Source organism: Bubalus kerabau, chromosome 22, assembly GCF_029407905.1.
Source record: "Bubalus kerabau isolate K-KA32 ecotype Philippines breed swamp buffalo chromosome 22, PCC_UOA_SB_1v2, whole genome shotgun sequence".
NCBI classification, from domain to species: Eukaryota; Metazoa; Chordata; class Mammalia; order Artiodactyla; family Bovidae; genus Bubalus; species Bubalus kerabau.
The window spans coordinates 25,655,246-25,676,431 of NC_073645.1; the positions used below are offsets into that span (position 1 = coordinate 25,655,246).

The 21,186-nt window shown below is 50.1% G+C and overlaps 1 protein-coding gene and 1 long non-coding RNA gene across 6 annotated transcripts; one reads left to right on the top strand and one right to left on the bottom strand.

The window, feature by feature from the left end:
- The first annotated feature begins 4,762 nt into the window (after positions 1 to 4,762).
- MFSD13A (major facilitator superfamily domain containing 13A) lies at positions 4,763 to 21,023 on the top strand. 4 transcript variants are annotated; one of them, XM_055559812.1, is made up of 11 exons: positions 4,763 to 6,730; positions 9,275 to 9,347; positions 9,783 to 9,957; positions 15,026 to 15,268; positions 15,683 to 15,765; positions 15,975 to 16,427; positions 16,554 to 16,677; positions 17,907 to 18,003; positions 18,575 to 18,746; positions 18,833 to 19,026; positions 20,220 to 21,023. In XM_055559812.1, exons 4-11 carry the CDS (start codon positions 15,101 to 15,103, stop codon positions 20,480 to 20,482), a joined length of 1,554 nt encoding a protein of 517 aa, XP_055415787.1. In that variant the 5' UTR covers positions 4,763 to 6,730; positions 9,275 to 9,347; positions 9,783 to 9,957; positions 15,026 to 15,100; the 3' UTR covers positions 20,483 to 21,023. The 4 variants fall into 4 exon arrangements, with proteins under 4 accessions (XP_055415787.1, XP_055415789.1, XP_055415788.1 ...); XM_055559814.1 differs by lacking the exon at positions 9,275 to 9,347 and having other exon boundaries at positions 4,763 to 6,223; XM_055559815.1 differs by lacking the exon at positions 4,763 to 6,730 and having other exon boundaries at positions 9,126 to 9,347.
- Positions 6,678 to 9,743, bottom strand: LOC129636437 (uncharacterized). Of its 2 annotated transcripts, none has more exons than XR_008706919.1 (4): positions 9,661 to 9,743; positions 8,943 to 9,111; positions 7,942 to 8,205; positions 6,678 to 6,809 (listed from the first exon to the last, which is right to left on the bottom strand). It is a non-coding gene; the product is annotated as an uncharacterized LOC129636437 (long non-coding RNA). The 2 variants fall into 2 exon arrangements; XR_008706920.1 differs by having other exon boundaries at positions 9,683 to 9,742.
- Positions 21,024 to 21,186: the final 163 nt, after the last annotated feature.

A 21,186-nucleotide genomic window follows, 5' to 3' on the forward strand; every position in this document is an offset into this window, starting at 1 on the left:
GTTGCTTCATTCCCATGGGGTGAGGACTATCTGAGTTCCAGTCCCCATTGGTTCAGGTCATGCCCTTCCAGCTCTCTTCCCCAGTGGAGTGGGTCATAGTTGCTGGATGGTTAAAATGGATACCCTCTCCTAGTTGCTGGGCTGCCAGGCCATCATACTTTCCTTCCTCCTGTTAATCTAAGCAGTATTACCACTAACCCCCACAGTTTCTCATAGATTTTCATCATCCCTCAGAGTCCAGCTACCCTCTGGGAAGTTCTCCCACACTCAGCCTGGTGATGTCATGTTTATTCCTGACTGCACCACTCTTTCAAGTCTAATTCAGGCCATTGGCCTAGTGACAGCAGCAGCTCGGACTGGTTTAGGTTATCTACCTAACACTCCCTATCCAACAGCTCCAAGAAGGGAGCCTCCCCCTCTGTCTTCTTTAAGAACTGGTCCCAGGGACTTCCTGGTGGTCCAGTGGTTAAAATTCCCCGTACTTCCAATGCATGGGGCACAGGTTTGATCCCTGGTTGGGGAACTAAGATCTCTCATGCTGTGTGGCAAAAAAAAAAAAGAACTGGTCCCAGGACATAGTGGTCTTTGTTGGGGGAGGCCTCCCACCCCCATGATGTCCATGGCTTAATCCCTGGGGTCTCGTTAATATGTTACATTACATGGCAAGGGGGAATTAAGGTTGCAAATGATATTAAGGTTGTTAGTTAGAAGTCCTTAAAATAAAGAGGTTATCCTGGATTATCTCGGTTGGTCCAGTGTAATTACAGGAGTCAAATGTGGAAGATGGAAACTCAAGAGTCACTGGCTTTGAAGATGGAAAGAGGGTCATGAGCCTCGTGAGCCAAGGAATGCAGGCAGCCCGAAAAGCTGGAAAAGCTGGAAAAGACAAGGAAATGGATTCTTCCCAGAAAGGAATGCAATTCTGCCAATACCTTGATTTTAGTTAATGAGACAGAATTCCAGTCTCCAGAACTGTAAGATAATACATTTGTATTGTTTAAAGCCTCTAAGTCTGTGGTAATTTGTTAGACCATTAGCGGAAAATTAATATACCTCCCCACTCTATTTATAACTGCCCCTTTCTCCCCCATGGGGATCTGATCACCCTGAGTGGGAGATGAGAGTGTGAGACAAAGCTCAAGTTGAAGGCTGGGACAATGAGAAGCCTGTGTTTTAATGTTCTGACATACTTGCTGAAGACCTCTGCTGGTCTGGGGCGGAGGGTAGTTTTAAGGAAAAATGAGAAAAATAAGAACCAGGTCAAGTTTCTCAGCGTTTATTCACCCTGATTCCAGTAACAGCCTCCACATTTTTAGGGTTCCACACCTTATCTACTGTTAGGAAAGTGGTTCTGGGGGAGTTGGTTCTAGCCCATCCTTAAATTACCTAGGTGATTTAGGGCTCGACCAATCATCACTGACATCCCTTTGGCCATAGTGACTAGTTTAGGCTAGCCATGTGACTCAATTTGGGCCAATGGGAACCAAGCCCAGGGCTCTGTTCTCTTATTGTGTGGAGGGAAGGGCTCTCTCCCCTGGACCGAAATCTGGAAGAATGCAGTTCTGGATCCAAAGGCAATGCTCTCTCAGCATGGAATCGCATAAGAAGTGGAACCAAAGGTCAGAGGGAGATATTGAGTCCTAATGACATCGTTTGAATCCTGGACTTTGAAGTTATGTGAGCCATTAAATTCCTTCTCCCCCCTCCTCAGTTTTTTAGGATATAGTTGGTATACAGCACTGTTTAAGGTGTAGAACATAATGATTTGACTTAAATTTATTGTGAAACGATTACTACAATAGCTTTGGTCAATATCCATCGTCTCATATAGATACAAAAAAAATTTTATTTTCCTTCTGATGAGAACTCTTAGGGTCTACTCTCTTAACAACTTTCAGATATACCATACAGCAGTGTTAACTTTGGTCATCAGGTTATACTTTACCTCCCTAGTATATGTTTATCTTATAACTGGAAATCTGTATTTTGATCAGCTTTATCCAACTTCCCTCTCCTCACCCCGCAATAAATTCCTTTCCTGCTTAATCTAGTTTGAATGGAGTCTTTTTTTGTATATGTAACCAGTTTTGTTTACTTCATATAAACTTAACTACAAAAGACACAATGAAATGGGTATTTTAAAAATTATACCAAAGCACCATCATGTTAGCCTTTGGAAGTTTAAATATTTATTATACTGTGGAGTGGGTCTTCTGTTGTTTGCATCAACAATACACCCTGAGTGTTTTTCCCCCAGAATTTATGAAAAAATTCAAAATACAGCAACCTGAGTAGTTTTTGTTCAGTGACCCCCATGGATCAGAGGCTCTTTTTCAGGCAAAGCAGAGGATGGATTGGGGAGAGAAAGATTGGAAGCCAGTCTTGGAGGAGGTTCACATCCTAGTTCAGGAAAACTGACAACCAGAACAAGAGCAGGGATGAAAAAGACATGGGAGCAGATTCACCTGGATGGGTAAAGGTGGATGCACATGTTTTTAGCTTGGTCACCTGGATGGGTAGTCAAGGTGATCCTGGAGATAAGAAACATGAAGGGGTGACAGAAGTTGAGACAGTGCCGAGTTCTGGTGGGACATTTGGAGAAGACTATCTAGCAGCAGTTTTATATTCAGGCTGGAGATAGGAGGTGAGTTGGTCATGAAGAAAAGGTAGTAAGTGAAATTACCAAAGCCGCTGCCGCTACCCTGGCCGTATTACATACACTGTGTCATCACGGATGCCAATTTGTTGGGTTCCACTTATGCCTTTTGAGGGCAATTGAGGTATAGTTTATGTATAATATTGTAAGTTTCAGGTGTACAAATAGTGATTCACAATTTTTAAAGGTTATATGCCATTTATAGTTATTATGATATTTGACTATATGTCCTGTGTTGTACTATATATTCTTGTAGCTTATTCATTTTATATATAGTAGTTTGTACCTCTTAATCTCTTACCCCTATCTTGCCCTTCCCCTTTTCCTTCTCCCCACTGGTAATTTGTTCTGTATATCTGAGTCTTTATTTTTTGTATATGCACTAGTTTGTTTTATTTTTATTTTATTTATTTATTTTTGTTTTATTTTTAGATTCCACATATAAATTAAATCATACAGTATTTGTCTTTTACTTATTTCACTTAGTATGATACATTCCAAGTCCATTCTTATTGTTGCAAATGGCAATATATCATTCTTTTTTTTATGTCTGAGTAGTATTCCATTGTGTGTATATGTGTGTGTATCGGGACTTTCCCAATGGCTCAATGGATAAAGAATCTGCCTGTAATGCAGGAGACACAGGAGACCGGAATTCAATCCCTGGGTCAGGAAGATCCCCTAGAGAAGGAAATGACAATCCACTCCAGTATTCTTGCCTGCAAAATCCCATGGACAGAGGAGTCCACGGGCTACAGTGCAAAGGGTCGCAAAGAGTAGAACACGACTGAGTGACTGAGCACACAGCATATATATATATATATATATATATACTCACATGTTCTTTATCCATTCATTTGTTGATGAGCACTTAGGTTGCTTCCACATCTCGGCAATTGTAAATAATGCTGCTGTGAACATTGGGGTGCATGTATCTTTGCAAATTAGTGTTTTCATTTTTTTCAAATAAATACCCAGGAGGGAATTGCTGGGTCATATGGTAGTTCTATTCTTAGTTTTTTTGAGAAACCTCTATACAGTTTTCCATAGTGCCTGAATGAGTTTATATTCCCATCAACAGGCAGTCTTGGTTTTGAAGTCCCTCTTACCCCATATAGTGTATGGCCTGATGAGTTTAAGTGAATACATGAAAAGAGTATTGAAAATGGAAATTTGGGGGACCCTCTCTCCGACTAAGAAAGCCCTGGAAAAATGTGCCCCAAGGAAGGGGACTGAGGAGTTGTTAGGTGGGAGGAGACTATGGTAGTACCCAGATGAAAGAGGTTGGAAGCCAAGGGAGGAAAGAATTTCAGGGAAAGTGTGTATCTCTTTCCCACCATCCAAGGACTCTGATACAAGTTGAGAGAAGGCGACATGATCTTCAGTTGTACCACATGTCCCCTCCCTGTTATCGCTGTGCTTGACAACTGGGAAGGAAATCAGATATAATCACAAGCCTGGTGCTGACACAAAAGGGTAACTGGTTACACTGTCTATAAAGTCAGAAGCTGAGGGAACACCAAGTGTAACTATGGAGCATTAAGTGCAATACAGAGGCCAAAGCCTTCCCTGTAAGACCACATCTAGTTCTCACCCCTTGGCAGTTCAGCCCATTTTTCTGTTCCCCCACTGGATACCCAGGGAGGGCCAAGCCAAGATTCAGGGTTGCTCTGAAATAAAGGTGCATGCATTCTAGACATGGGATGCCAGAAAGACTCCTTTAGTCAATTTATGGGGGACCTAGTGTATCAGAGTCCATAGTGAATGCTGGGTTTCCTGCCTTCTATTCTCACAGCCAGGAAAGCATAGACAGGGATAAAGGGTAGCAATGGGAGAGAAATGGTAGTCTTCATTCTAGTAATGAGGGCTTTCTAGAACATGAGGGGATTTAGCAATTGCTTGAAGTCTTTAGAAGAGAGATGATGCCTGTGTGGCCAAGGGGGGGAGGATACAGGTGGTAAGAAGAGGGTCTGAAGGGCAGGATTGGGGAGGAGGAAAATGAAAAAGACTAGTGGGAGATGGACGCTGGGGGCAAGGTTCATGGGGCCTCTAGGACTCTCCAGGAACTGGGTGAAGAGACTCTACCCCTGGACACTTAGGCTCTTGGGCTGGACTGTTTGCAATGGGTGCCACCCAGGTTGTCAGGATGGAAGATAAGGTTAATATTCCTGTTGACAAAACTTTTACACCCCTATTTCTCATTTAATGCCCACAAAATCCCTCTAAGGAGTAAAGCAGAGACTCACAAAATGACGGTTCCTGTAAAAGAAGTGGTGGAGCCAGGGAACTGAGTCCCAAGTCCCCCAGAAGTAACAAGTCGTGATCATTGCCCCTTATCCCAGGGTAGGGAAATAGTAGGACTGGAGTCTGTGCTGTCTGACTGCCTAGAAACCTAACTAGGCTTACAGGCCTATTGAGAGAAGACATGGGACATCCTCATTGGATTGGACTGAGCAAAACAAATCTTGACTTTCAGGGCTTGGGAAGGGGTAGGAAGAGGAAAGACTCCTAAGAGTCAGGAGACCTGTGTTCCAGCTTGTCTGGACCGCTTGCTTGCTGTGTGAAACTCACTGAATCTCTCCCCACCTCAGTTTCCTCCTCTGTAAAATGGGATAATAGGACCTACTTCCCAGGGATAACAATGTGAGGACTCAACAAGATAATGCATACAGAGTGCTTAACACAGCACAGGGCACATTCTAAGAGCTCAGTAGCTTTATAGTTTACTATAGTGTGCATGCATGCTAAGTCACTTCACTTGTGTCCAACTCTGTGAGACCCTATGGACTGTAGCCCACCAGGCTCCTCTGTTTACGGGGTTCTCCAGGCAAGAATACCGGAATGGGTTGTCATGCCCTCCTCCAGGGAACCTTCCCCACCCAGGGATCGAACCCTCGTGTCTTCAGTCTTCCGCATTGGCAGCCGGGTTCTTTACCACTAGCGCCACCCGGGGAAGCCCATATTTTACTATTAACAGTACAAGGAGGTTGGGCCGCTTGGTTGCTCTCTCAGGGTCTGGTGCGTGTGACCTGAATCCTGGTGCCCACAGCAGTTCGAGGTGGGCGTGTCCACTCTTGGCTCACAGTCCAGCTTCAGGGAGTCCCAGGTCGTGCCACCGCCCTCTCCTTATCTGTCTCAGCTGTGCATCCAGTCACATGACAAGGCTTGAAGGAGGCACTGAGCTCTCTTCATTCTCCGAATTAATAGGAAGGAGGGTGGAGAGGACGGGAAGCTCTCAGAACAGTTGATTTGAACTGAAGTGACATTAAGCCTTCGTGGAGGTGAGAGTCAGGAATTCAGGCAACCTGCCCCGTTTTTTTTTTTTTTTGCTAGCGTGCACATCCTCTGTTTGATCCTTAAGGGCAAAGGCCCATAACAAATATGGCGGCGACAGCCTCAGGCTCCAGCACCTGCCTAAACTGCGGTCCCAGGAGCCGCGCGGAGCCAATCGCTGGGTAGGGGCGGAAGAAGAGGCTGGAGAAGCTACCGGCGGCCCGCGCGCAGGCGCACTGGCTGGCAGCTGGCTCCCGGCAGCCGTGGGATTAGGCTTCGCGTGCCACAACTGCGGTGAGCGGCTGGCCGGCGGCAGGGGCTAGAGGGCAGCGGGCCGGACTGGGGGCCAGTCAGACACAAAAGACACACGGAGGGGGACAGGAGTGCTGTCTGCTCTGGGAGTCCTGGGGGCTGTCTTCGGGGGTTCCTGAAGTGATCTGATTGTGGATTGAGAAAGTGCTTGGGTCAGGGTGGGAAAAGCTTGGGCTCAAGGGGTGAGGATGGAATTCTTGCAGAGGGGACTCCCTAGAGTCGCCGGCAGCTTCAGGCCGGGATCCATTTCATTAACATAATGGCCTTTAACCCTGGTGATGTAGTAGAACCTATAGGGGAGCTTTAAAAGAACACCGATGCTGGGCCCCTTCTCTAGAGATTACAATTTATTTAATTGGTCGGGAGTGAGGCTGGGCCTTGGTTTGATTGAGCAGCTCCTCGGGTGATTTTAATGTGCAGACAGGCTGGAGAGCCACCACATGGTTTAGCACCATGGTTGATCCCAGACTCCTCTGTGGCTTGGAACGGGTGGGTGGTCATGGGGTGAAGTTACTGACCCTCCAAGGAAATGGTCCCAACTCCTAACAGGGTGAAATTGACTTCTAGCCTAAGAAAGAGGATGGGCCCATTAGTCACTGCATGGAAAGTGGGCACCCTTCCAGGGTGGGCCTCCCCATCAGCCCTGCCAGGGGTTGTGGGAAGACTAAACAGGGAGACAAAGGGGATGTGAAACAGGAAACTCAGCAGACAATTCAAAGGTCACCTTGTTGAAAAAAGGACACCCTTAATATTTGCATAGGGTTTTACACCTTTAAAATTCATTTAATACCCCCTGGGGACAGACAGGGAATGGAATTTTTCTCCCGCTTTGCAGATATAGGAATAAACTAGTTAGTGAATAGCTAGTTAGTGATAAGGTTCAGACTTGCAGGGCTCCCAACTCCAAATAATGCTTACTAGTAGATTTTTTTCCCTCCATACTAATTGCTTCTCATACAGTCTGTAGTCCTTCGGAAGCCCCTCACCCCAGGGAGCCCTATCTGGCACTCTTGGTTTTCTCTCCCAAGTTTATCAGCTCCCTGCCCACCATAGGCTGGTTCAAAGATCAGGGAGCTACTCTTGTTTCCGTGCTTTTCTAGTTATTTCCCAGGAGCCCGATGGGGTGAAGAGGGAAGCATTTTTGAAAGATGCGGGGGGGATCCTTCTAAAAATCTTTTTCTGTCACCCGGGCACCCCCAGTGGCCCCCACGCCCCTTTCTGTTGTCCTCAGGAGACTATCTTGTGTGTGGTTTCCAAGCCCTTCTTAATCTGGTGTCTTTCTGTCCTGAGCTCACTCTCCATATTGTATCAGTTTTCCTTAGCACATGGTGAAGGCTTAATAAATGTTACATTTTGTTATTATCACTGTTCCTCTTTGTTCACCTGTTGCCTTGCTGTCCACATTTCACATCAGGCTTTCCCAGGTTTCTTCTTTCTGACTTCCACAGTCAAGCAGAATGAAGAGTTGAGGGGGACAGTGGGATCTGGGGGTGTCACTCCTCCTATGGCTGCTTTTTCCCCCCTTGGGCTGGGGATGTCCATATGAGCTAATTTTAGGGGCAAATTGACCCACTGGGTATTAATTAAAAGGCCAATATGTGGTGAAGGAACCTGGTGGAGGCTAGAGGTAGAAATCAGGGGTAGGTCTGACCTGGCCCCGCCCATAAGGAGCTTGGAGGCTGGAGAAGGGTTAGGGAGACCTTTGGATCCTGATGGACGGAGGAGCCTGATGGGCTGCAGTCCATGGGGTCGCTAAGAGTCGGACACGACTGAGTGACTTCACTTTCACTTTTCACTTTCATGCATTGGAGAAGGAAATGGCAACCCACTCCAGTATTCTTGCCTGGAGAATCCCAGGGACGGGGGAGCCTGGTGGGCTGCCGTCTCTGGGGTCGCACAGAGTCGGACACGACTGAAGCGACTTAGCAGCAGCAGCAGCAGCACAGAGGATTCAGCCAAGGAACCTGAAAAAGGGAGAGAACATCTAACTTGGTGTTCTTGAGAAGGTTTGTGCCACTCAACTGGCCCTTTCTCAGATAAGCAGGATTTGATAATGATTGTGATGGGCAAAGTGATGTGAGAAATGCTGAGGGTTTTTCCTTTTTTTTGCTCAAAAGCATCTGTTTTGAATCTTGGCTCCAGCACTTAATAGCTCTGTGATTTAGGGTCAGTTACTGATCCTTCAGAGCCTTGGTTTCTTCACTTACAAGATAAGGATAGAAATAGTAACAAGTTATAAGGATACATGATGATAGGTGTAAAAACCAGGCATATCTTATATGCCTGAGAACTGGTATGTAGTTATATCTAGAGTGTTTTAGGTAGAAGGAACAACATGAACTAAGGTTGGAGGTGGCATTCAAAAAAGAATTTGAAAGATGGTAGGATATTCCAGGCAATGAGAAGCATCAGTGTTTCGTACTGAAAAGACAACTTCAATCCTCAATCTGCCAGAAGACACAGACTGAAATCCTTTAGAGATCATAAAGCCAAACTTCAGAGAAGTGAAAAAAAGGAATAGTTACATTTTACTGAGGGTCTTCTAAATGCCAGGCACTAGGCTTGGTGCTTTATATACCTTTATGCATTTCAGCCCCACAGCAATCTAAGAGGTTGGCTTAGATCCCCACTTTATAGATGGGGAAACTGAGGCCCCGAGGGAGGGAATGGCTGGCTCAAGGTCACACTACTGGGACCATACCTGCTGTCGCTGTGGGGGATGAGCTGTGGAGCCTCCAGCAGTATCTCTCATGGTGTCAAGGTGAGGGTGGAGCTGGTTGCAGGTTACAGGAGATCTCAGTCACATTATACAGCTAGGCTAGCGTGGGCCCCAAGCTGTTCCTTCCCAAGAGAACCAGGGCTGTTGCTCTCTGTGGGGGTGGATTGGGGGTGGTGTTTTGCGGAAAGTTTTCACTTTCGTCTCAGGTTCAAAGGAATTGTTAACAAAATAATCCTCTTGTTATATACGAATAAATAATACCAGTATTTATTAGAGAATTATCTAACTTACTTTTGATATACTAACATTAAAAGAAACAAGAAAGAAACAGCAGAGGATACATCACCAAATTGAGTTTTGACCAACATCCAGACTCAGATAGCATTGGTAAGTCCCATGACACAGCGCATCTGGAGTCCCAGTTGTGAAAAGATCCCAGGCATCCCATCCACTTTGTGGGTGAGACTTCAAAAATTGCAGTTCAGAGTTCCCGCTCATAATCCCTGGATGCAGACTGATAATCATCATCAGTCTGTGAGCAAAAGCAGCTCTGGTTTTATGTTAATGCTGTTTGTTTTGTCATGTAAAACTTGGAATGTTGTTAAGCCTGGGACTTGGTTGGTCAGAGCCACTCTATGGGTTCAACAATTTCAAGATTTGTCCCCTGTCTTATCTATGGTGCCACAAGGCTTCCACTCACAGCAGGCAGTCAAGGCACTCACAGTCAGGGCAGTATCCAGGCAGGTTAGAAGCAAGGTCAGAGACCTGGTCTGCCTTGTCTCTGAAGCCTAAACAGGACTATTTATTTAATTTCCCTAACAGGTGGGACTTCCCTGGTGGCTCAATTGGTAAAGAATCTGCCTGCAATTCAGGAGACCCATGTTTGATCCCTGGGTCTGGAAGATCTCTTGGAGAAGGAAGTGGCAACCCATTCCAGTACTCTTGCCTGGGAAATCCCATGAACAGAGGAGCTTGATGGACTCTAGTCTATGGGGCTGTAAGAGTCAGAAACAACTTAGTGACTAAACCACCAACAGGTGGGGAGGGCTAGCAGAGGAAGAAGTTACCGATGGAGCAATACAATCTGGAAGAGAAACCGTTGAGTGCCCTGCATGTTCCTCCCACAGCTCTGTTTCCTGGGCAAAGGCTTACCTGGGCAGGATGCTTTGCCTCTAGATCTAGTCCATGGTTTATGGGTTTGTCTCTGGTACCCCTGAACATTGTATATGCTCCTGCTTCTTGCAGGCCTTCCTCCTCTGACTTCACCTCTTGTGCTTTTTTCCCCCCTCAAACTCCCTTGCCACAAGAAGGACCTGATTACCTGCATATTCCCCTGCTCTTACTCTGATCTAAGTGAGCCTAAGAAAAAGCCAGTTTCTCCACATATTTCTGTCAGTGCTCTGGGGCTTACTAATACTCCCTTTGTTTGTTGGTGATCAGTCACTAAGTCACGTCTGACTCTTCGACCCCATGGACTGCAGCATGCCAGGCTTCACTGTCCTTCACTATCTCCCGGAGTTTGCTCAAACTCATGCCCATTGAGCCTGTGATGTTATCCAACCATCTCATCCTCTCTTGCCTCCGTCTGCCCTTAGTCTTTCCCAGCATCAGGGTCTTTACCAATGAGTCGGCTCTTGGCATCAGGTTGCCAAAGTATTGAAGCTTCAGAATCAGTCCTTCCAATAGATATTCAGGGCTTATTTCCTTTAGGATTGACTAGAATTGATACTTCGAATTGTGATACTGCAGAAGACTCTAGAGAGTTCTTTGGACTGTAAGGAGATCAAACCAGTCAATCCTCCCTGCATTCCTGTAAAGATAGGCACTTACTTTCATTTTGCAGGTGAGGAAACCAAGGTTCAGACAGGCTCAGACCTTACCTGTGGGTACAGTTAGTAGGAAGTGCAGTTGAGATTTAAAACCAGGCTCTTCTGATGGCAAAAGTCATACTTTTCCCATCTCACCACACTTTGAGGTTTTCCTCTACTGTTGTCCCAGTGTGGGTGCAGGGAGCTGGCGGCTGGCAGCTGGGGGCCTTGCCTATAGAGTCCACCTTCTCCAGTAACCAGGGCAGGTCACTGGACATCTGGGTAGGGGCACCAGGAGGCTTCACTCCCTCTGGACAAAGGCTTTCGAGGTGAGGGAGGGGAGTTCTGAAAGGCCCTGGGGAATCAGAGGAGGTGACCTGAGTTAAGGGTAAAAGCAGAGGCATACACTGTGCTTGATAGGCACAAAGCACCTTTAGATGAATCCCCATCTCATCCTGGTGTGGTGGATATGGACGACCAGGCTTGATAGTGATAGCCTGTGAAGTTCCGGTGCTCACTGCACTTACTGCGCTCACTGTGTCGAAGTATCTTCTCATTGACTGCTGACCCTAGCCTTAGGAAGGTTGGCCTCATTGTGCAATTCAGGAAACAGGCGTGGAGGGGTTAACCAAATTGCTGCAGGTCACATGGGTAGGAAATGGAGTTGGGCCTGTGGAGACCTCCACTTGTGCCTTCTTTCCACTACATTGCTTGGGAAAGTGCCAAGGAAACTTTCAGGGTGATGGATATATTCCTGATCTCAACTGTGACAGTTTCACAGGCATACACATGCCAAAACTGATCAGACTGTACACTTTGAATATGTGCAGAGTATTATTATCTAGGGAAGGGTTCTTTTTTCCATTCTCTCTCTCTCTTTTTTTGTTTTTTGGTTGTACCACGTGGCTTGCAGGATCTCTGTTCTCCAGTCAGGGATTGAAACCGGGCCATGACAGTGAAAGCCTGGAGTCCTAACCCCTAGGCCACCAGAGACTTCTCCATTGTGCAGATTACTGTATGTCGGTTATACCTCAATAAGGCTGTGGGAAAAAACAATATTTCCCACCAAATATTTCTTCAGGGGCTTAAAGGCCCCATGGATATCGTCTTGCTTTTGGACAAGGCGGGATCCTTTTGGCCAGGGAGAGATTCTCACAGACTTAGCGGCTGCTTTCAGGAAATTCGGGCTTCCCAGGTGGTGCTAGTGGTAAAGAACCTGCCTGCCAATGCAGGAGTTGTAAGAGACACAGGTTCAATCCCTGGGTTGGGAAGATTCCCCTGGAGGAGGGCATGGCAACCCTTTCCAGTATTCTTGCCTGGAGAATCCCCATGGACAGAGGAACCTGGCAGGCTACAGTCCAAAGGATCTCACGAGTCAGACACGACTGAAGTGACTTAGCATGCATGCCTTCAGGTAGTTTTGGCCATTCCTCCTTCTCCTTCCTCCATCACTAAGATGTGGACTGGCACAAAGCTGGCACGGGGGTGGGAGGCTGCATACTGACCTCTTGAGTGACCACCTCAGCTTCCAGTGAGTCTGAGAGAGACCCTGTGAGAGTCCCTCCTTTTTCTCCCTGCAGAGCCTCTATCTCCCCAGCCAGTCACTCCCACAGCAAGGGTGGCTGAGTCCAGAGATGGAGGTAGAGGGTGAGAACACAGGCCCCATGCTGGCGAACCCCACCATCAGGTTGGAGTGCGGGCAGGCGGGAGAATGTGTGCAGGGCTGGAGGCACAGTGAGGGACGAGGAGTTGGAGTTCTAATGGCCATGGCACCTGAGGGACGGGTGAGATGGAAACGAAGAGATGTGGAGGGCGCTTCTGGTAGCAGGGGCCCTTGAGAACAAAGGCCTGGCCAGAGAAGATGGAGGCTTGAAGGTCCATGGGAAGCTGGGCTGGACTGGCCAGGAGAGGCTGGACTATAGAGGCCCTTGAAGGCTGGGCATGGAAGCAGAGCCCTGGGGACTCATGGGGCAAGAACAGGGCCTGTCGGGGGCGGGTCACCACTTAGGGACTGGGTCTGAGTTGGTTCTCCAGGGCCTGACTCGAATGGGGAAACAGGAGTTTCTGTTCTGCATATGTGTGTGCAAGGATGCAGACATGTAAATGAGGCCTGTGGGTAGGCTTGGGTCACGAGGGCTTCAAGAGGAGATAGCCTCTGAGGAGTTGCATAAGTTTTAGGGCTGCCGAAACAAATTGCCACAAACTAGGTAGCTTAACTCCAGTACTCTTGCCTGGCAAATCCCATGGACGGAGGAGCCTGGTAGGCTGCAGTCCATGGGGTTGCTAGGAGTCAGACATGAATGAGCGACTTCACTTTCACTTTTCACTTGTATGCACTGGAGAAGGAAATGGCAACCCACTCCAGAATTCTTGCCTGGAGAATCCCAGGGACGGGGGAGCCTGGTGGGCTGCCGTCTACAGGGTCGCACAGAGTCGGTCATGACTGAAGCGACTTAGCAGCAGCAGCAGCAGTGGGTAGCTTAAAACAACCTCACGGTTCCTGGAGGGTGGAAATCCAGCATCGGGGCACCAGCAGGGTCATGCGCCCTCTGGAGGGAGCCTCTAGGAAAGCATCCTCCCTTGCCTCCGCCTGGCTGTCTTGTGCTACCTGCAATTCTTTGTGTTCTCTGGCTCATAGCTGCATCACTCAGATTTCTGCCTTCATCTTCACATGGCTGTCTTCCCTTTCTCTGTGTCTGTGTCCAGATTTCCTTCTCCTTACGAGGACAGCAGTCCTTAGGTTAGGGCTCACCTCAATTCAGACCTCATCTTAATGTGTTACATCTGTAAAGCTCTTTCCAAATAAGATCACACTCACAGGTGCTGGGGGTTAGGACTTGAACCTATCTCTCTGGGGCTAATTCAACTAGCTACAGGGAGTTTGAGAGAAGAAAGCCCCTATAGCTTCCCTCTGACGGGCGGAGAAGGGGGGGGTGGTCAGACAGGCACACATGGGATTATGTTTCTGAAAAGAGAACAACAACTTTGAATCTAAAAAAAGAGACAGATAGACTTAATGCCTGGCTGCTTAAAGTGTGGTCATGGCCCAGCAGCATCGGTGCCCCCTGGGAGCCTGTTAGAAATGCAGAATCTCAGATTCCACTCCACACCTGCAAAGGTAAAAATCTACATTTGAGCCAAGTCCCCAGGTGACGTGGAAGCACATTACAGTATGAGAAGCACTGCTGTAATAAGAATTGGATTTTTATTTCCTTTTAAACCCATGGTCAGTCTGGCCTGCTGGTCTCTGCATGAGCTGGCCTGGTCCGGAGCAGGCGCGTGTGTTGTCCTTTGTTCTTTCATGTAACACGTCCTTGAGTTTCTCTCCCGTGTGTTGACACTGCCCACGTACTTGACCTTTGTGGAGAGCGTTGGGCTTGTTGAGCCAGTCCCTTTGTTGTGTTCCTGGGCTATGTCCAACTTTTGGCTGTTTTTAGATGTTGCTGCTGTGAACAACTCTGTACATGTTCTCTTGGGGTTAGTTCCTTGAGGTGGGGTTTCTGGAATCAAAGTGCATGGGCAGTTGTGGACTCTTATCATATCATATCACTCTTATGTCCCTGTGAAACCTGACATCACGGCAGGTCTCTCCATTCTACCCAGCACCCCACAGTAATCCAGTTTGGGAGGTCAAGTGGCAAAAAAAAAAAAAAAAAGGCTTTGGAGCCAGACAGGCCAGGGTTCAAGTCTGCTACTTTTATGCTGTGTGACCTTGGGCAAATGACTTAACCATCTCTGAGCTTGGGGTTGCTCTCCTATAATATTGGAACAGTGCTGTAAACTTTGTATGGGTTTTATAAAGATGATAATGATACCACCACCATTTATTGAGCACTTTCTGTGAGTTACCTCATTTAATCCTTTTATTCTTCTGAGTAGCCATGATCACCCACTTTTCCCTTTTACAGAAGAGAAAACTGAGGCTGGGGTTAACTAGCTTGCCCGAGATTCTACTGTAGGCACAGTGTGTGCCCAGGCCCAGGGCTGTCAGGTTAGAGTACGGATGAAAGAAGATGCCCTAGCATGCGACCTGACTCTGCACTTGCTAGCTGCCTGCCTTCTCTTCCCACGCCTTTATCAGTTTCCTTTTACTCCCTAGTAGTGGTATGTAGTCCAGCATTGTTTTAGCTGGTGATTCCCACTGGCGATTCCCCAGTTTTGTGTGTAAACTTTCTCCCAGTGAGATGACTCAGAGGTCTGGGGTTAGGAGCAGGGCTGGCTCTGATCCCTGCAGCTAACTGGCTCCTTCTTTCCCAGGGACAAGTATGGCCAGAATGCCCATGGCCATGGGCACACCTCAGTGCTCCTGGGGCTGAGGCTGGGCTGGCTGCCATGAGGCTGGGTGGGCCCTGGGCCTGGCTGCTGGGCCTGCCCACGGCTGTGGTCTATGGCTCCCTGGCCCTCTTTGTCTCTGTCCTGCACAACGTGTTCCTACTTTACTACGTGGACACCTTTGTCTCAGTGTACAAGATCGACAAAGCTGCCTTCTGGGTTGGAGAGGTAGGCCAGCACTGGGGCAGTCCGCCGGGGTGGGAGCTGGGCAGATGGCAGGGCAGGGTCCTACCCAGGCAGGAGCAGAGGGTAAGCTGGCTTGCCCACTAAGATTCAGCAAGAAAAGGTAGAGCTGGAGGCCTCAGTGGGGATTATGCCAACTCTCCCGTCCTCTGTCCTGTGAGCCAGGCACTGTATGCACATTTATAATATATTCACATGTATTTATCAGCAGTGCCCTGGATGGTGGGAGTTTGATGGGGGCAGTGGCTGTGGGTTATGGCAGAGGGACTGACCTGAGCACCTGTTTGCAGGCAGGAAAGCTGGCATCATCTCCGAGGGGTGGCGAGCAGGCTGGGGTGGGGAAAGTCCTGGAGAGGACGCCGCCTGGAGCCCACCTGCCCGTCTCCCCTCTGCCCACAGACGGTGTTTCTCCTCTGGAACAGTCTCAACGACCCCCTCTTCGGCTGGCTGAGTGACCGTCAGTTCCTTAGCTCCCAACCCCGGTTTGTTTCCTGGGGAAAGTGCAGGACTGGTCCTCTCCCACCTCCCCCTCCCCAGGGCTGGAGGACCGCTGCCTGTGTGTGGGGTGGGGAAAGAAAGGGAGACCACTGCCAGCCGTTGGCTGGGCCTTCTCATTTCCTGAGTTCAGGCAGGGAGTGGGGCCTGCCAGGGCTGCCAGGGCATCTCCCAACGGCCCCCCTCTCCCCGGCAGGTCAGGTGCTGGGCTCTCCTCACGGACCGTGGTACTGGCACGGGTGCGGGCACTGGGCTGGCATGGGCCGCTGCTGGCACTGTCGTTCCTGGCGTTCTGGGTGCCCTGGGCGCCTGCTGGGCTGCAGTTCTTGCTGTGCCTGTGCCTCTACGACAGCTTCCTGACGCTCGTAGACCTGCACCATCATGCCTTGCTGGCCGACCTGGCTCTCTCAGCCCACGACCGCACCCACCTCAACTTCTACTGCTCCCTCTTCAGCGCGGCCGGCTCCCTGTCTGTCTTTGCCTCCTACGCCTTCTGGAACAAAGAGGACTTCTCTTCGTTCCGCGCCTTCTGCCTGGCACTGGCCACTGGCTCTGGGCTGGGCTTTGTGGGGGCCGCACGGCTGCTGAGGCAGCGGGTTGAGGCGGCCGGCAGGGAGCCGGGGTGCCCAGCCATGGCTGTGAATGGCGGGTGAGTGGCCAGCACTTTGCTGGGCTTGATTGCCATGCTGGGGCTCCTGGCTGATGGATGGCTGCCTGGGGTGGGGGATGTCTCTGGCCCAGCCTAAGCTGTTCTTGATTCCCCTCTGCCCCGTAGCCTATGTGAAGAAGAGCTGCTTGTGGGCGGCGAGGAGGCGGGTAGCATCACCTTGGGCCAGTACCTCCGGCAGCTGGCACGCCACCGGAACTTCCTGTGGTTCGTGGGCATGGACCTGGTGCAGGTATGGGAGCAATGCCCATTCATAGGATGGCTACAAATGCCTCACTCAAGGGAACCGCCTTCCCAGAAGCTGGGAAATCAGTTCTGGCCTTGCCTGAGGCTGAGCGGCTGAATGGCAGAAATACAAGTTGGGTAGTTAGAGACCTGGATTCTCACTGCATCTGAGCTCCTAACTCCCTATGTGATCTTAGGCCAGTCTCTCTCTTTTGGGGCAGCAATGTTCTCACCTGCAACATGCGAATAGAAGAGAGGTGCTCCCTTGGGGACTTTTTTGGCCACTCTGCAGGGCATATGTGGACCTCCCTGATGGCTCAGTGGGTAAAGAATGTGCCTGCAATGCAGGAGACACGGGTTCGATCCCTGGGTCAGGAAGATCCCCTGGAGTAAGAAATGGCAACCCAACTCCAGTATTCTTGCCTGGAAAATTCCATGGACAGAGGAGCCTGATGGGCTATAGTTCATGGGGTCCCAAAGAGTCAGATGCGACTAAGCACAGACAATGCTTAGAACACTTTTGTATAATTGTTTTTTTGCAGGGCATGTGGGATCTTAGTTCCCCAACCAGGGATCAAAACCACACCCCCTGCATTGGAAGTAGCGAGTCTTAATCACTGGAACACCAGGGAAGTCCCTGAGGACTGTTTTTAAAACACCACAGGCCAGACCTAGAACACATGTGGTATATAAGCCAGCGAAATTTAGAAACACATTGTTTTTGTGTCATTAAGCTTGTTTTAGCATTGTAAGTTTTACAAGAGAAAGCTTTCAGTTGTTTTAATGGTGATGTTATCATTCCTTCTAACTTTTATAGATAAGCATAGGAATTTGGTTTTAGGTTTTGTTCTGGTATGTTCCATGCTGAAGGACATGGTACTAGACGCCGCTCTGGCTCCTGCTGCTGCCCACCCCCGCCCCACCCCTGTTGGTTTTCCCTCTGTTCCTGCCTCCCCTTTACCCCGCCTCCCCAGCCTCCTTAGTGTCCCTATTGGCTGTTCCTGGCTCCCCCTTCACCCCTCCTCCCCAGCTCCTGCCCAGCCTCCTTAGTGTCCGTATTGGTTGTTCCTGGCTCCCCTTCACCCCCGCTTTCCCAGCCTCCTTAGTGTCCCTATTGGCTGTTCCTGGCTCCCCTTCACCCCCCGCCTCCCCAGCCTCCTTAGTGTCCCTATTGGCTGTTCCTGGCTCCCCTTCACCCCGCCTCCCCAGCCTCCTTAGTGTCCCTATTGGTTGCAGGTCTTTCACTGCCACTTCAACAGCAACTTCTTTCCCCTCTTCCTGGAGCATCTGTTGTCAGACCACATCTCCCTCTCCACGGGCTCCTTCCTGTTGGGTGAGTGGGTACCTTGTGCTGGCCGGAAGGACAGAGGCTTGCACCCCAGAACCCCTAGACCGACTGCAGATACAGCCACCTCCCAGCTGGTGCCCAGGTGGCAGAGGGCAGAATCTGCACCGGCGTTGCACCTCCAGCCCCCAGCCCCACCCCACTCTGTTTTCCAGAGGCAGGGAGGGAGCTTCTGCGAGTTTGAGTGGGTGGGGTTGCCCTCATGGTGGTCCTCTTGGTAGTCATGCCACCTAGCGGTAATGCGGCGCAGTAGCTCGTTCACAAGGGACGACTACTCTCCTGACAGGCCTGGGAACGTGTCTTGACTGTGCTTCTTCCCTGTGTGGCCTTGGGTGTGTTTCATTTCATCTTTTTGGGTCTCCATGTATCTGCAAAGTAGAGATAGTACTTACCTTAAAGGGTTGCGAGCACTAAATAAAAGGATGTGGAAACTCTTAGCACACCGCCTGGACCGAGTTAGTGCTGAATCAGTGCAAACTTTGATTTCTGATGGTTAAAATGTGGGCAGCTGTGGAGGTTGTGGCAGCGCCCCTTGACAAGGCCACGTTCCCTTCCCCAGGCATCTCCTACGTCGCTCCCCACCTCAACAACCTCTACTTCCTGCCCCTGTGCCGGCGCTGGGGTGTCTACGCCGTGGTGCGGGGGCTCTTCCTGCTCAAGCTGGGCCTGAGCCTGCTTATGCTGTTGGCTGGCCCCGACCACCCCGGCCTGCTCTGCCTCTTCATTGCCAGGTAGACGCTGCCCCTCCCTCGCCCCCACACCTGTGTCCCCCCACCCCCACCCCCCTTCATTCTTATCCGTTCTCTCTCGCCGGCAGCAACCGTGTTTTCACTGAGGGCACCTGTAAGTTGTTGACCTTGGTGGTCACGGACCTGGTGGATGAGGACTTGGTGCTGAATCACCGCAAGCAGGCAGCCTCAGCACTTCTCTTTGGCATGGTGGCCCTGGTGACCAAGCCAGGCCAGACCTTCGCTCCGCTGCTGGGCACCTGGCTGCTCTGCTTCTACACAGGTGAGGGCCCAGGGGCTGGCATGGTGCTCGAGGCTCCAGGGAGCACAGTATACCTGGTGTACCTGCTGATGAGCCTGGGACCTGGGTCAAGTGAAGCAGGGAGAATGACAACCAGCCATGACAGAGGCTGGGCCTGGACTGCCCCTGGCTGCCACCCCTCCTCTGCCTGTCCCTATGTGGGCAGAGGAACTGGGTTCCATCTTTCAGTACTTCATTCATTCATTCACCAAATATGTATGGGATACCTTCTCTGCCAGGTGTTGTTCTAGGTGCCTCTAGGGAGAGAGATAACAAAATAAGACAGATAAGGTCTTTGCCATCATGGACCTTATATTCTATGTTGGGGTGGGGTGGGGTCGGCACTAAACAGCTAAACAAGAGAAGAGCAGGCAGTGATAAGTGCACTGGTAAAAGTATCATTGTGGCTAAGAAGCTACTCTGTGTGGTCCGGAAGGACCCTGAGGAGATGGCACCCAGGATGTGAACTGAATGGTGAGGATTTAGTCTAGAAAGATCTCAGCAAATCACAGACAGGCAGAAAAGAAAGTACAGGAGCCCAGGTTATCAGGAATGGTTTGGATTGGCATTTCCTCCTCCGGAGGATCTTCCTGACCCAGGGATTGAACCCCAGTCTCTTGCATCCCCTACACTGGCAGAAGAGTTCTTTACCACTGCACCACCTGGGAAGCCCAGGGCTGGTTTGGAGATGAGGCTGAAAAAGTGAAGAGGGGCTCTCTAGATCAGGGCAGGGTTTGGATTTTATTCTCAGTGCAGCTCTTAGGAAGGTTTTAAGTAGGGCAATGGCCTAGTCTGATTTACATTTTTTAAAGTTCACTCTGTCTGCTGTTTGGAGAATGGACTGTAGGGAGGTTGTGGCAAAAGCGATGGAGGCTTGGAGCGGGTGGTGCTGGGGGCTGAAAAGAAGTGTTTGGTTTGGGCTGTGTTTTGGGGTTGGGGGAGGTGAAGGATTGGCTCTTGGGGAGTGGTGAAGCTAATTGAGGACTCTAGGAAGACTTTGGTTATTGGGGGGATAGTGGTGCCATTCCGAAAGAAGGAAGAACTGGGGAGAAGCAAGTTTGGGTGTGGAATTGAGAGTTGGGGTTTGGACGTGTCCATGTGACATCTGAGATGAGGCACTGTGGACTCTGGAGGCTGGGGCTGACCTGTTCTTTCTTCGGGCTCTCTTGTCCTAGGTCATGATCTCTTCCAGCAGCCCCCCCCAGCCCCTGTGGGGAGTGCTCAGCCCTGGCCGGAGCCTCCGGCTCCACCCCCGGCACAGGCCCCGCCGCTCCGCCAGGGCTGCTTCTACCTGCTGGTGCTGGTGCCCATCGCCTGTGCTCTGCTGCAGCTGTTCACTTGGTCCCAGTTCACGCTGCACGGGAGGCGCCTGCACATGGTCAAAGCCCAGCGCCAGAGCCTGTCACGGGCCCAGACCCTGGACGTTAAGATGGTGTGAGGGGAGTGCAAAGCCACCCTGCTGAGGACACTACCTGTAGCCCTGGGGGCGCCAGCCCTGTGTCCTGCTCTTCCACCTCCCTGGGGTCCTGCCTGGAGGACAGATGGCAGAGTGGGAGCACTTGGGGCTGAGCCGGAGTGTCACTGGGGTCTCAGTTCCTGCATGACTGTCTGGCCCAGCTTGGGCAAAGGCTGGGCAGTGTGTGTGCTCAGGGACCTGCTTCCTCCTCTCGAGCAGAAGGAAGAAGAGGACCGAGAAGGGTGGGGCCCGCACTGTGGTCACATGGGGTTGCTATGGGTATGGAGGCCATTCCTCCTACCTGGCCGGGGCTGGCGCCCTGTGGGCTCAGGAACCACTTTTGCCTGGTCAGGACTGGGGAGTCCTACCTGCCCCTTCCAGTGATTTGTCTCAGAATTCTCTGCTTCAGCTGCACCTGGAGTAGCATGCCCCAGCTGCTGCAGGGCGCCCCTGAACCCCAAATGACCTCTCAATGAGGTTTATCTCATCACAGATTGATTAAAGCCAGTCATTTCTATTTCCATTCCTGGAGTCTATACTGTGTATGGGACTGGTGGGCTGGAGAACAGGATTCCTTAATAAGAGCAGCCTGAGAACGTTTTCAAAGATGAGTGGGGTAGGGCGGAGGGGACGCTGCATCAGGTTCACTGAGGTAGTGGGGAGAGCCTGCAGACCAGTAGCCTCAT